The sequence below is a fragment of the Chenopodium album genome, chromosome 21 (genome assembly GCF_948465745.1).
Source record: "Chenopodium album chromosome 21, dcCheAlbu1.1, whole genome shotgun sequence".
Classification (NCBI taxonomy): domain Eukaryota; kingdom Viridiplantae; phylum Streptophyta; class Magnoliopsida; order Caryophyllales; family Amaranthaceae; genus Chenopodium; species Chenopodium album.
Window position 1 is genome coordinate 3,132,138 of NC_137854.1, and position 15,987 is coordinate 3,148,124.

General features: G+C 34.1%; 2 protein-coding genes and 1 non-coding gene across 4 annotated transcripts; 2 read left to right on the forward strand and 1 right to left on the reverse strand.

Moving 5' to 3' along the window:
• Positions 1-41: 41 nt before the first annotated feature.
• TRNAY-GUA (transfer RNA tyrosine (anticodon GUA)) lies at positions 42-134 on the forward strand. Its single transcript has 2 exons — positions 42-78; positions 99-134. It is a non-coding gene; the product is annotated as a tRNA-Tyr (tRNA).
• Positions 135-362: 228 nt separating this feature from the next.
• Positions 363-3,658, reverse strand: LOC145602200 (uncharacterized). The gene is made up of 4 exons (XM_081658376.1): positions 2,705-3,658; positions 915-1,007; positions 763-830; positions 363-670 (listed from the first exon to the last, which is right to left on the reverse strand). Exons 1-4 carry the CDS (start codon positions 3,326-3,328, stop codon positions 526-528), a joined length of 930 nt encoding a protein of 309 aa, XP_081514502.1. The 5' UTR covers positions 3,329-3,658; the 3' UTR covers positions 363-525.
• A 5,175-nt stretch (positions 3,659-8,833) lies between these two features.
• On the forward strand, positions 8,834-15,015 carry LOC145600114 (putative LRR receptor-like serine/threonine-protein kinase At5g10290). Of its 2 annotated transcripts, none has more exons than XM_081656000.1 (12): positions 8,834-9,137; positions 9,876-10,025; positions 10,201-10,333; positions 10,422-10,493; positions 10,970-11,113; positions 11,220-11,291; positions 11,459-11,524; positions 11,695-11,765; positions 11,892-12,035; positions 12,711-13,052; positions 13,764-14,158; positions 14,486-15,015. In XM_081656000.1, exons 2-12 carry the CDS (start codon positions 9,959-9,961, stop codon positions 14,798-14,800), a joined length of 1,821 nt encoding a protein of 606 aa, XP_081512126.1. In that variant the 5' UTR covers positions 8,834-9,137; positions 9,876-9,958; the 3' UTR covers positions 14,801-15,015. The 2 variants fall into 2 exon arrangements, with proteins under 2 accessions (XP_081512126.1, XP_081512125.1); XM_081655999.1 differs by having other exon boundaries at positions 9,887-10,025.
• The last annotated feature ends 972 nt before the right edge of the window (positions 15,016-15,987 follow it).

Consider the following 15,987-nt stretch of genomic DNA (forward strand, 5'->3'; position numbering starts at 1 on the left):
TGTGTTTTATATAATAAAATAAGTGAGCTAAAGTACAACATCCGACCTTAGCTCAGTTGGTAGAGCGGAGGACTGTAGTGGGTAAACCCTGTCAGATAATCCTTAGGTCGCTGGTTCGACTCCGGCAGGTCGGATTTTTTCAATTAAAATTAAATTCATTTTTTCCATTTTTCTCTCTTTTTTTTCAGCAGGATTTGATTAGAACTATAATTTCAGAACTTTGTTGTGTGCTTGATAAGGTCTCAAGATTGTGTGAAGCGCAATTTTGGCAAATGGCAATAACTAGGTTTACCTATCCTATCCTAATGCCAATCATAAACATGTTTGATAAATCATAAGTCTAGATTATAATAAAACCCGATCAATTTATAGATGTATATAAGATTCATACCTACACAATTTTTGTGTATAATAAACACTCTAATACTATGTTGTACACAATCCATATTTCTTCATTCTTCCATCAATGGAAAGATTGTACAATACATGATCATCGGCATGGCCTCCAACTCTCCAAATGCATTATTATTTACTAATGCCGTTATTTTCAGAATTTGGAACTGAAAAGAGAAATTTCTTCATGGTCTTGTATAGTACTTTGGGCTTCTCTATGTTGATTGCATGCCCTGCTTTCTCAACTATGACTAGTTCCGCGCTTTCACCTATATGCCTACACATATAAACAGACCATAAGAGAGACCAGATAAGTAAATCAAACATGTTAAAAATTTGACATTGATGTTACAAACTAATAATGCATACCTCTTCAGTCTATAAGCAAGCTCTATTGGAAACACCTGATCGTGTTTTCCCCATATGATCAATGTGGTCTGCACCAACACGAGTAACAATGACATGATCAGCTTCTTGGATGAGTACAACAACGAAAGATAAACAGTAGTGCATTTTGTTACCTTATTAATCTTAGGAAGATTAGCGAGTTTTCTATCCTTATGCAAGGCTTCTATCAACTGTTTCCTTTGCTCCCGGTTTTCAGTGCACATCACCTGATGAAGCGTGCAAAGAAGTTTTGTTTAAGTAAGTTTTCAAGCTTTACTCCAAACTTGAATAATACAAGGTCAAAGCCAATAGAAAAACGGTGGCAATCTTCAAATTTGTATCACAATTCACAAGTGAAGAGAAATCATGTTTCGGGACAATAAAATCACTACTTCCTACCCAATATATCAACCAAAATGCACAAACTTACTTATATTTTTAATCAAAATCTTTCTTTTTCAAGAATTGTGAAATCTAAAGAGGCCATAAAGGGATTTCACATGTGCAATGACACCCTGATCCCTTCCACATTCCCCGCGCCTTCCCAATTTGTTTCCAATGGCCTAGGGACCAAACTTGGACCCTTGGGAGTGTGAACTCTTGAAATCGTCATGCTATATACTACCTTGGGACTTATTGTCAAAAAAAATTAGCCGACCAATTGCCTTGTAACTAAACATATTCTTCGTATTAGTTTAATTAATGTTTTGCAACATTGTCATTTTGATCCAAGTTTATATACTTTTCTACCAAATATTTGATGAAAAAAGTTACTCCATACAAGTTTATACACTCCCTCCGTCCTAAAAAGAAAGACCCATTTGGGTTGATTACGTGCGTATTAAAGAAGTTAATAAAAAGAAGTAAAAGTATATTGGAAAGATAAATTTACATGGGGTTTGTAAAAAAATAGAGAGAGAAAGTAATAAAATAACATGGAAAATCAAATTTTTATATGGGAAGCTAATTTTGAACAAATATTGTAGCAAATTGGTAGGTGTTTCAATGCAAATGGGTCATTCTTTTTGGGACAAAGTTTTGACCAAATGGGTCGTTCTTTTTGGGACGGAGGAAGTACTTTTCTAACAAATATTTGATGAAAAAAGTAACTCCATACAAGTTACATGGAAATTGATTTTGGCACACCCTACATTGATTTTGGCACACCTCTATGTGAGAAGAGCATAAAAAACTGCGCTCTCACATAGGGATGTGCCAAAATAAATTTAGGTTATGCCAAAATCATTTCCCAAGTTACATGTATGCCCATATCTCACGTGTGGCACGATCTACTACGGAGTATCTTACAGCCAATCAAGAATATTTGGAAGACAATTCATGAACAAGTTGCAATCCAATTCCCCAAAATTTTCCGTAGCTAGTTTTCTTGAGTAGTGTGGTTGGACACAATCAATCATGTTGAGTTGGACACAATTGTCAATCATGTAGCGTTCATCAATAATCGAATACACACAAAATTGCACAGCTATGTTAAATTGCATAAACGTTTGCAGCCACTCACATGTATCACTTCTAATCTCACCAAAAGTTAAAGATAATCAATCCTCCTTTAGTCCTCACTAATAAACATGAAAAAGTAGCTAAAGCTGATCAATAAACAAACCTATGTAAAGCAAGATCTATTTTTTAAAAAATCCATCTTTTTAAAAAAAAAAATGAAGAAGTAAAAGAGTAACATATAAACATTTAATACATTTTCTAAATTGATATTCGAAAGAACTAAGGACATCAGATAGGATCGACATGAGTATCATTTCGATCAAAATTTTAGATTCTTTAGCCGAGATATTCTAGACTAATTAGAGCATCATATATTCACATAGGAAACAGAGGGAGTACGTGTATAATCAATTTTCAAACATAAAATAAAATACAAGTGGAAAAATGAAGAAAAAGAACTTACTTGAATAAAATCAGACAAGAAGCAATTAGGAATACGAGTTTGAGGCTTGTAAAAAGAAAGCTTCATCAACTCCTTCAATTTTTGAGGAGTTTGAGGTAACAAAATAGAGGCAGCATCATCAACACTTTTAACCTTAAACATCCCTTCATCCATATCTTTAGCTTCCAAACAAACACCCGAACAAACTAGCACCAACTTTTCAATAGCATCAGGAAATTGAGCAGCCATACTATACGCTACAAACCCACCATAACTAACCCCACAAACACTCATTTTTTTCACTCCTAAATCCTCCATCATTTTCATCACACACTGAGCTTGAAACGACTCGGTCCGCTCGGACCGAGTCGTGTAAGACTCACCAAAGAAGACAAGATCAGGGACATAAACATTAAATTTAGGGATTAAAGGAGATATGAAGTAATCCCATTGCCACATAGCATTAGCACCTAAACCATGTAACAAAACAAGGTTTGGTTTGTTTTGTTTGTGCTTTCTTGGTGCCCAACAATGCATTGTTGTACCTTCTCCTAGATCTTTTGTCGTCGATTTTAATCCCGCGTTTTCGAATGAATATTTGTAACATGTGTCTCTTGTTGATGTGAAGCTGAAACACTTTGCCATTTTTTTTTTTTTTTTTTTTTTTTTTTGGGAATGCAGGATTATTGATTCTGATTATTAACCAATTACAGGTTAATTATGACTGATTGATGATATAAAGGAAAGAAGAGATTATTAGAGAATATATTGATGTTATTAAGGTAAAAGTTGGATAGTTTGGGGCAAGTAAAGAATGTACTAAAATTATTACTTGGGTGATGAGAATCACGTTTAGAGAGAGGAAGGTAGAGGCGTTGAGCGAGAGGAGAGAGAAATGGGAAAACATACCAATTACCAAGAAATCTTGGGCTTTATATTGACCAATTATAACACGACATATATGTCCTTTTTTTATGTTTAGAAAATTAGAATAAAATATGTGCCGATGCCATATTAAAAATGCCGGTTCTCTGAGAGTGAGGGATAACTCAAGTGGTTAGAGCTTCCCTTCCGATTTCAGGGGACCTTGGGATCGATTCTCACCCTTGCCCTTGTGACTCTCTAAACACCAAAAAAAAAAAAAATGCCGGTTCTCTTTGTAGTTAGAGAAATTTTTGTATCATAATCATAGTACAGTGATACTGTAGTATAATGTCATAAATACTTGTTAATGCTCGTGAAAGTAAATTAAAAATGAAAAAGACTTGTGCCTAACAAGATAGGCAACAAATATGAAGAAAAATTGTGAATGTGTTTTTAATGAACCAACCTAAAATTAGCTTTTGGTTAAATGAAGAAATGAAAAATATTGTACGTATTCCTTTTGACTCTCAACCGTTAAGATATTCTCTAAATTTATTCTGTTCACCTTATTTTAACTCATTGTAGGTCAGATAAGTTTAATTCAAGAAAAATAAGTTTCGATAAAGATTATTCAAGTTCAAATTACAATTAAAATAAGTTCTAATAAGTGAAAATCAGGTGAATTGAACACACCTTTATTATATATCGATAATTTCAAACCGATGGTCAATGTAGGATTTTATTCTTATGTGGCATTGGGTTCAAATCCTATCAATTAATCATCATTATGCAGTATGTAATTCAATATCTCGCCTTTCATGAATTTAAGAAATTTTATATAATTTTTGGAATATGATTATGTAGAGAATATGGAAGAAAATGGAAAGTGATTGTCAATTATATTCATGACATAAGGAAAAAAAAAAGGTCTATATATATATATGGAATTATGAAAGGTAAATGAATACAATTTCAATGATTCACTTAAAAATATACATGAATCAAAAGATATTTAAGACAAGACCATTTAATATTTAAGATAATTATGCATATTATTGTACACTCAAAATATCGAAGATACTATAGCATAACTAAATATATCTCAGATTAAAGTATTAAACTAATATTATAATGGTAAACAAAAACAAGGCAAAGGCCATGAAGCTTGCCAACATGCCAAAATGGTAAATTTTTACAATAACAAGGTTTTGGAATGAAAGCGACCAAATATTGACTAATACTTGGACTTGTTAGAATTGTATAATTGCAAGTTTTGTAAGATTTGTTGCAATATAGATACACTTGTAAAAGTATAAGAATATTTTTTCTTCTATTATTGATAGCATGGGACCCAATTTGAGTGAGCAGTTAGGAGGGCCAACTACCACATAAAATAAAATTATAAAGGAAGATTAGGACACCTAACATTAAATGGTTTATTAGTGCGAACTAATTGAAATTCATTGCAATTGAGGCCCAATAATGTTAAAAAGTCCAGTTGAATTGGGCCATTGTCTTAATTTTGGTATGATCTTGTACCAGCCCATATGATATGACTAAATCCATTATGCAATATGATTTCGTCTTAATATGATCTTGTACAAGCCAATATGATATGACTTGGTAGCATTTGGGTTTATGGTATATTTCTGTATAAAGTATAAACCATGTATTTGCGTATGGTATGTTAAAAAAAAGTATTTGCGTATGGAATTAGCTTTAGGAGAGATTAATTTGGGGAGCATAGCAATTCCACAATTAGTAGTGATGTAGTGCAATTCTTGTAATGATGTATATATCTCTGTTCGGCTGAGTGAAAATTTTATTGGCGAAAAAATAATTTTGAATTTTCAATACATATTATGACGTGTGTCATGTATAATTATTTATCACTAATTAAACTTATTTTATAACTACCAAGTTAGGCTTGACATATAATCATTATTTATCACTAATAAAAAGGAGAATACATTCTAATCAAGAGATTGAAGGTTCAATTCTCACTCAAGCCAATTTGGGGGAAGGGGTTTCCTTACCTTTTCCTTCACTATCCCAAATTGTCTAGCTAGCCTACGTTAACCTAAGTTGGATTGATCTATAAGGGACTCTAGTTTGGTAAGATCCTTATTCTTAACATTTGAATTTTTTTTTTTTTTTAAAAAAAAACAATATAATTTAAGGGCACAAATGTCGATGATCTTACAAGATCTCATACAGATATTATAATTTATAATGCCTGATTTTCACATCAATCACATTGGTATGAACCTAATGAACAATCTAATACGAGTAAAAAAAAAGGGACGCAGTACTCCGTAGTAATTAAATACTCGGCGGTGGCCATGCATTGTATCGTTGACTAATCTTTCTAATATTTGTGGCTGGACTAAAGACAATGGTGGCTTCTTGCCTATCTTTAGGCATGCTGGCCACACAACACTCATCAGTATTAGAGAGTGCCAATTTGTCAATTTTTGACTGCTTTTTTTAAACTTTTGAGAGTTAATCATTGATTATACAAGTAATTTTGCTTCCTTAAGTCATCTGTCATAGGCATAGCAAGTTAGCATTCTTAATAATCAACGTGCTTTTGAATGTTAGTATTTTTATATCCACCTATTTGACTTATTTTAGATAAGACAAGTCAATATAAATAAATTTGAATAAATACAAGCTTCATACATGATTACAAGTTTATATAAACCATGGGAGTCTATTTGGGTGGGTAAAACCATCCAATATGTCTTCAAACGGTTAATTTACCCGTTTACAACTTGAACTGATTTCATAAACTTAAGCCTACCACGGACATATATGACAACATACAATGATTATATATGGTTCCAAACGACATTATATGACCCCGGGATGTATCCCCTAGTATCTCAAGACTTTTCGACACCGGGTCCTCAAAGCTCCAAAATTGCTCAAAAAGCGTGGATTATTTCCTTTAATTTCGGAAATTTTTAACTTTTTTTGGCCCGGAAACAAAAATTGCCAGGATGCTTACCATGGACCCTAATACTCCCCGGGAGTCTATTTGGGTGGGTAAAACCATTCAATATGCCTTCAAACGGTCAATTTACCCGTTTACAACTTGCACCGATTTTAGAAACTTAAGCCTACCACGGACATTATGACAACATACAATGATCATATATGGTTTCAAACGACATTATATGACCCTCGGATGTATCCCCTATTATCTCAAGACTTTTCAACACTGGTTCCCAAAACCTCCAAAATTGCTCAAAAAGCGTGGATAATAGGCTTCAATTTCGGAAATTTTTGCCTTTTTTTAGCCTGAAAACAAAAATTGCCGAGATGCTTACCATGGACCCTAATACACCCCGGGAGTCTATTTGGGTGGGTAAAACCATTCAATATGCCTTCAAACGGTCAATTTACCCATTTACAACATGCACCGATTTTAGAAACTTAAGTCTACCACGGACAATATGACAACATACAATGATCATATATGGTTCCAAACGACATTATATGACCCCGGGATGTATCCCCTATTATCCCAAGACTTTTCAACACCGGGTCCCAAAACCTCCAAAATTGCTCAAAAAGCGTGGATAATAGCCTTCAATTTCGGAATTTTTTGCCTTTTTTTTTAGCCCGAAACAAAAATTGCCAAAATGCTTACCATGGACTCTAATACTCCCCGGGAGTCTATTTGGGTTGGTAAAACTATCCAATATGCTTTCAAACGGTCAATTTACCCGTTTACAACTTGCACCGATTTTAAAATCTTAAGCCTACCACGGATATTTATGACAACATACAATGATCATATACGGTTACAAACGACATTATATGACCCCGGGATGTATCCCCTAGTATCTCAATACTTTTCGACACCGGGTCCCGAAACCTCCAAAATTGCTCAAAAACGTGGATTATTACCTTCGATTTCGGAAATTTTTTCCTTTTTTTGGCCCGGAAACAAAAATTGCCGAGATGCTAGCCGGAAATTTTTCCATAAGGTAATACTGTAAATTCAATACTATAATTCTATACAAGCTTTTATTTTACGATTTTTCAAAGGTACCTTAGTGATTTGATCTTCTTGTTGTTGTTGTTGTTCTTCTTCTTCTTCTTCTTTTTAAAGGGATGATTTAATCATATTATATAGGAGAGTTGCTAAATTGTGTGTGCGAATTGAGTCATTTTGAATTTGAGTAGTCATGATATAGATAATTGTACCCTATATATATTGAACTATGGATCGGATTAATGTGATGTTGTTAGTTGATCGAGTTGTTGTTGTGCCAGATTTTTTTTCGACATCTCCACATCTATAATCAATGGCTACATGTGTATGTAGACTAGCAGTAGAGTAGTGAGATCGTAGGCACGTGTAGAATGACAAGAATGAGTTCATCACGTTGAGTCATTGAACCATTTCAAACGTACATCGATGCTGCAACGACAAAACATAGGTAGGAGATCCAGCGTGGAAGATGTTTGAGAGTTCATGGTTTTACCCAACAAGTCAACAATAGTCACTATTTGCAACGTTTTCCGAAATCTCGCATACTCCCGTGAAACATCACTCTTTGGAGATAGACAACACTAGTATTTCTACGGAATCCAACAAATTATTATATATACTTTAATGTGCATTTTATTAATTAAGTATGACGAGCGGACTAGATTTTAAATTGTATGATGCGAAAATGATACATACTCGTAATCAAATGAAAATCACAGTTAGTTATACTATATCTATTACTCATAAGTCCAACCTAAAATCCGTCGCTTGATTTACCTCCCAAAAACAATGCATGAGAGACAACTTGCATTACAATACTCCCTCCGTCCCTAAATTACATTCCTCTTTGGAAATTTACACCGGAATTAAGGAGGGAAGAATAAGACAAATAACAATAATTAGATAATGCAATGGGAAGTACAAAGATAGATTAGTTATTACTCATGACAAGTCATCAATCCTTTGCAAAAAAAAAGCACCAATCACATGCTCCTAATTAAAAAATTTTAACCAATCATATTCATTGTAATTTGGCACAAGGATTATGAGTGAGATTAGGTATGGATGAGTGAGAAAGCATTAAATATAAAACAAAAAAAGAGAGTTGATTTACTTAAAAAAAACTTACTAAAAATAGAAATGAGGAATGTAATTTTGAAATACCAAAAATAGAAAGGAAAAATGTAATTTAGGGACGGAGGGAGTAGTAATTTTTCCACTCTTAGAAAAAAATAGAGCGACAAAGGATACTACAAGCCCTTCACTCTCTCTCTCCTTGCCGAAGATTGAGACTTTGAGAGTGGAAAGCGCAATAATTACAAAGTGTTGGCCTAATCCCATTTTAAACAGCACCCTAATTATATAATTACAGACAAGTAGACAACATCATATGCCCTAATCCTGTTTTGCCAGAAAATATTTGCCAGTCAGACATCAGAAGTAGCAGAACATTCTCTTCTTCTTACCACCCTCCATCCCAAATCAAAAAATCGGATCTTTTTTTAGTTCTTCTTTCTTTTGGGTCAAAATGAAATCAACCCTTTTCTTTATAGTCCAACTAGCATAATTCATCTTATCTGTACTCAGGTAATTACTAAATAATTTCTCCTTTCTTTTGTTTGTTTGTTCTGGGTAATTCTGCAGATGTCTACTTATTTTCTTTTGCTTAATTTCATAAACTTGATCTTATCAATTTTCCAATTATTGTTTACATGATCTCAATTTGTGTTTCATTTAATTTGTGGTAAGCGGTTTCAAACTTGAAGTGGTTACTAGTGGGGTTTCTGGGAAATGTTTGTTTTTCTGCTTAAATTTCTGATGTTTGAGTTGGAATTCTAAAGTTTTGATTTGGATCAAAGCATCTTGAATTTTAAAATAATTGGTTTGAGTTAGTTGTGTGATTGGTGCTAAAAAGATGTAAACTTTACGGATTTGGGTGGTTTAATTTTTGAATTAATTGGAAATTAAGTTTGGTAGGTCAAAGATGCGGGAATTCGGTCAATGGTGGGTGAAGCCTTGGTAGTTGAACTTTACTTAGACTGTTTGTTGAATGATTTGATAGGAACTGGGGATAAATTCTTGAATCTTAAACTTTTGATAGCTATGAAACTTGGTAACTGAGTTCCTAAGAGAGTGAGAGAGATTGATGGAAGAAATTAGATTGTAGAGAATCAAGGCAAATATGCAAAAATTCTGAAAAAAAGGGTAAAACTTAAATCTACTAGATAAGGAATGTATGTCATATGTTAAATTTGTTTGCTCCTGGTTGATAAAAGAAGCTACCAATTATCTTCGGCACTGGATCTTTTTAACGATTCGATTTAGTATTGTCACAGGAATGCTGTTCCATTGGATTCATGTGTGATTGACTTTTAGAGGATTAGTAGCTGGAGCTGGTGGCATCAGTGATGGAGCACCTTTTCGCTGTTCTGGCATTCGTTTGTTTGCTTCCTTGCAGTTTAGCCGATTTTCAAGGTATTAGCCTCTTGAGTCTTGACTGTTACTCCGATTGGTTAATATCAATTTTAGAGGCATTAGGGGTAGATTTGATTCTGATATTGTAATTAATGCAGTCAGTATGTTGCATAGCGTTCTTAATTTTGTGATCAATCAAACGTTGATCATTACTGATGCAGTTTTCTGTTTCAAGGTGAGGCGCTATATGCAGTGAAACAAGCATTGCAAGCTTCAAACAATCAGCTGCGTGATTGGAACCCCAATATGGTTAATCCTTGCACTTGGTCAAATGTTATGTGCGACCCTAGTAACAATGTTATTTCTGTGTAAGTAATTTTGATGCATCTTCTACATTATTACCCTATGCATGCACGTCGATCATAATAGAAGGCTCATTTTGTTATTTGGTCACAGGACATTGTCTTCCATGGGATTATCTGGATCATTGTCACCTAAAGTCGGCACTCTGAAGACTCTTTCAACACTGTAGGTGTAACTTTTCATTATATTCTTTTCTATACATACCTACCCACTAATGAGGCTTTTGTTTTATGGAAAATACATCTCATATCTCTGTACATTTGTGAAGGTATCTTATTAGAAAATTTCTAAATTGACATTAATTATGTAATCTTGTTCCCTTCAAAAAATAATGTGTAATCTTGTCATATAACTTATGTCTGTTCAGTTAGCACGTGATACGTAGTCACCTAGGAAAAAATTGTCAAACTTCATTTTTTTTTTTTTTTTTATAAATTTTATTTTATTTTTTATTTTTTAAATGTGTGTGTGTGTGTGTGTGTGTGTGTGTGTGTTACTGATAAGATACTAATTTAGATGTATGTTGAAGTTCTGGATTTGATATCAAATTAGAAAGTATGTTACTCATTGTTTTCTAATGTTCAATTTATATTTCTTAGCATTTAAGCTACCTGTTTGCCTTGGATGCATTGATTATGCAGGTCTCTGCAAGGGAATGCTATTACCGGCAAAATTCCTAAGGAACTTGGAAATTTGTCAAGTCTAACAAGCCTGGATTTAGAGAATAATCGTTTGACTGGTGAAATACCATCCTCCCTCGGTAATCTTAAAAATCTTAAATATTTGTGAGTAGTACCATCTTTGCTGTTTTGTCTTAAGATAATGCTACATCTGTATTGAATATGATGAATTTGCCTTAATTTTTTATTTAAATTACCTTTCTTGATGCAGGACTTTGAGCTATAACAATCTGTCTGGGACTATCCCTGACTCGCTGGCTTCCCTTGATAACTTAATTAGCCTGTATGTGGAAAAATTTAATAATCTGTAGTATATATTAATACCGATTTATATTCTCATTTCAACCCCTTCCCAAATTTTTTGGGAGTTGGAATAAAGGATATAAGTTTTGAGTTATTGCTAGAAATAGCTACCTTTTGTGTTTGACAAACATGTAAATGTTGTAACAGCCAGCTCTCTTCAAATCAACTCAGTGGCCCAATACCTCAGAAGCTCTTTCAAATCTCTCAATTCAAGTATGATCTCTAATTCTTTCTTTTGAATGAATGACTGGATACTTTTTTACTTGTTCACTGTTTGACTAATGCGGAAAAAGTACCAATGTTACACAAATAAGGAATGGATGGATATGCAGCATAGATGTATGCTCTTTTGTAGTTATCATCTTTTGTTTCCCTGATTGCAGTTTCTCAGGGAATCAATTGAGCTGTGGTAGAGATCTTCGCCATCCTTGTGTAGCTGAAGCTAATAGTGCAGGTATAATGGTTCTTGTGCATTTGGTGTAATTTGATGATTGTGTGTTATTTATTTTTCAAATTTGCGAACTCCTGAATTATAGTTTAGAAGCTATTGCCTTAAACTGATTCTGTTTTGTGTTGACAGGTTCTTCGAATAAAACGAAAGTTGGAGTTATTGTTGGAGTAGTTGGAGGGCTTATCGGTATAATACTGGTTGGGTGTGTGCTGTTTTTCATTTGCAAGAGTAGAATTACAAGATACAGGCGTGAAGTCTATGTCGATGTTGCAGGTTTCATAAATCTCCCTTTTAGTTGCTCACTTTTTTTTTTTTAATTCATAACGTTTCTTTAAAAGGTGTGTTAATTTGTCTTATAGGCATTTCTCATAGTTAAATTATTTTAAAGTAGTACTATGTATATTTGACATCTGCCAACCTTATCATCAGTTTAATTGGTATTCAGTGGTAGTTGTTGTATACTCGTACATCATTGGGCTGATCCACATTGATATACATAGTTTTCAACCTCCCACAATCACATAGATCTTCACCAAGCAATCACATAGATATGAAAATGAGGATCTCATGAGAACCACTCCTTAAGTGAAAGTTGAGAACCTATCATAACCATTAGATTTGTAAAAGAAAGTTAGGAGTTCCAAGCTATTAATTTCTACGTTGTTGGATATAGACATACAGTTGGTTAGTTTTACACTAAGAAAGTTATGTTTCATTTTTATCAATCATTTTGTCAGTCAAATTGAGGATTGAGTGATGAATTTAATCTATAGCTTGAATATTATGCTTTAAAGAACCACGTTTTTGAAAAGTTTGAATATGTCTGTTGTTACATCTAAAGCCTCATTATACATAACGATGCAGATTATTTATCTGTATGAAAAATTGGCAATAGAACTGATGCGCTCATGAACTTATCTAATTTTTTGTGTTTGTTATTATATTCAGGTGAAGTTGATCGTACAATTGCATTTGGGCAGCTGAAACGATTCGCTTATAGGGAGCTGCAGATAGCAACAGACAATTTCTGTGAGAAAAATGTTCTTGGTCAAGGAGGTTTTGGCAAGGTTTACAAAGGTGTTCTAGGAGACAATACAAAGGTTGCAGTGAAACGATTAACTGACTATGAGAGCCCTGGAGGAGATGCAGCTTTTCAGCGTGAAGTTGAGATGATAAGTGTTGCTGTACATAGGAATCTATTGCGTTTAATAGGGTTCTGCACTACACCAACAGAGAGACTATTGGTGTATCCATTCATGCAAAACCTGAGTGTAGCTTATCGTTTGCGGGGTAATATTCCCTTCCATTGTGATATAACTATAAGTGATACTTTCTCAAATCTTAATTAAACTTTGTGTTAAAGAAACTTGAACACCTTCAGTAACAAATTCACCTCTATTTTCCCCCCTTCCATTCTTTACTCTCTCTCTCTCTCTTTTTTTTTATTTTTTATTTAATTAATGCGTATTATATTTCATTTTTTGGGGGTTTTGGCATGATTAATATTAAGTTTATTTATCTTCTTAGAGTAATTCTACGGTTAACTTGTTTTAAAGTTGTCCCGAGTTTTACAGGGACAATTTTAAAAATAATGGCAAGTATATATGCCTTTTGGTGCATAGTATCTTGGAAAAACAAATTTTGAACTATTTTTAGAAAGTACCTCCAACCTCGAGATTATTCTTTGAAACTTAGCTGCAGCTTCCTATGCATTTTTCTAATAATATTGATAGCTTTCAATATACCAGTAGGGTTAGAAGTAAGAAGTCACGAGTGTTAACTTATTTGATACTAATTACACTGCTGGCCTTATTTTCCATATTGGAGCTACTTTCAATTGTTGCACAAAATTACACTGAAATGGCCTTCTTAAAATGTCATCTCTTGCCTTGTTAATGGGATTAAAAAAATGCTTTTCTGTATTTGTATGTTGTCTTAATGTGCTATTTGTATACCTTATATGGTCTGTAACATGCTATTATCTGGCCTAATTTTCTACAGAGTTTAAACCTGGAGAGTCTATTGTAGATTGGCCTACACGAAAAAGAATAGCTTTGGGCACTGCACGTGGACTAGAGTATCTGCATGAACACTGCAACCCTAAGATCATCCATCGTGACGTTAAGGCTGCTAATGTGTTGCTGGATGAAGACTTTGAAGCAGTAGTGGGTGATTTTGGCTTAGCAAAACTGGTAGATGTTAGGAAAACTAATGTGACCACTCAGGTGCGTGGGACAATGGGTCACATAGCACCTGAGTACTTGTCCACTGGGAAGTCCTCAGAGAGGACAGATGTCTTTGGTTATGGAATTATGCTGCTAGAGCTTGTGACAGGTCAACGGGCCATCGATTTTTCACGCTTGGAAGAAGAAGATGACGTCTTATTGCTTGATCATGTAAGATTTACTGAAACGTTCATCTCTTAGGTGATGTCCATTAATGTAGTTCAATTAATAGTATAAGTATTAAAAAAATTTTAATTTACATATTGTAACATTAATTTTGGCATATATAAACATGACAATTATATTAATCCATGTGATGAGCTAGTGTTTGTAGTTTTGTACCCTTCAATGAGGATCTTACATGTGATTACTTCCACATGCTTTTGATTTCCTTTCCTTTTTCTTTTTTTTTTTTTTTTTTTTTTTTTTTTTTTTTTTTGTGGATTCAGAATTTCAGATTACTGTAATTTTAATTCTTGTGCTCTTGAACGATCACAGGTTAAGAAATTGCAGAGAGAAAAAAGATTAGATGCAATTGTTGATAAAAATCTGAATAAGAACTATGACATTCAAGAAGTGGAGATGATGATCCAAGTTGCATTGTTGTGTACTCAAGCTTCACCAGAAGAACGCCCCGCTATGTCAGAGGTGGTGCGGATGCTTGAAGGAGAGGGGCTTGCTGCAAGATGGGAGGAATGGCAGACTGTGGAAGTCACTCGCAGGCAAGAACATGAAAGAATGCATAGAAGATTCGACTGGGGTGATGATTCTATTCATAACCAGGATGCTATTGAGTTGTCCGGTGGAAGATAGGACTAATGGTGGAGGTATCCCTGGATCCCTATTGTAGTATTATTAAAAACGCTTGCTTTTGTCTTTACCTCCTTGATAGAAGTAGTATAGCCTGCTATAGATTTTCTTCTTTGCCTCGTTGAAAGAAATTATGTGCAGATTTTGAATTGTTACATTGGCATTCCTGATTTATATTCTACTGCGTGTATATAGCCAATAGCACCTCTTCTTAGTAATGCGTGAGAATGTCAGGGAAAACTTTGAGTGATGTATGCTTTCGGAATCATAAAGCAACTATTAGAACGCTGTCTTGGGCAAGATTACTGAGGAGAAATACAATTATTGAATGGTTTCAGCTTTCATTTATGCTTCATTGATGCCTCCTTTTTGAAGGTATGAGAAATGGAGCAACGATATAGAACTTCCAGGGATCAGGCTTCTTATTCCTGTCCCAGGGCAATTTCTTGATATGTTTTCTACATGAAGCAATATCCTAGGATTTTTCTGACTGAATAGGAGGCTAGTTTTGGGCATCAGAACCTCAGATTTTATATTCCCAATCCAATCTCTGTATAAACTAGGTTTTTCTCGAACAGATTGCTTAATGATCAACAGTTCAACACTTCTAGGGATCGGGCTTCTTAGTCAGTCCCAGGGCATTTTTTTTTTTTGGATATGCTTGTTATATGTAGCAGTATTCTGGATTTTTGTGACTGAGTAGGAGGTAAGTTTTGGACAACAGCACCTATGAATTTTCTTCCCCTTTTCAATCCAATCCCAAGATCAACTAGGTTTTTCTCTGAGAGATTGCTTTATGTTGCACGAACTCTTAAGTGGTAATCATTTTGCGAATCCTTTTTGAATAAGCTTTACTAGATATTCTACCATTTTAGCCAAGTACTTCGTATCATTCATATATGGTGCCCCATACGTGTCGTGTATGACCTGGGTATGGAAATTGGCAAGGCAAATGGAGAGTCTGGATACTCTGGAATAACATAAATTGCTATCTGATGACTGCTTCTCTTATGATTATGATTGCTGATGTTGCTGATGAAACTTTTTATTTAATTTTTTTTTTTAGTGCTTGAAAATTTGATTACTCTTTACACAATTGAAAATGGATGAGTGTTTAGGATGGGTATGTCTTCTAGGAATTAATTGATCATATTTTCACATTTCTGCAAGATTAAGTTACACAATTACAT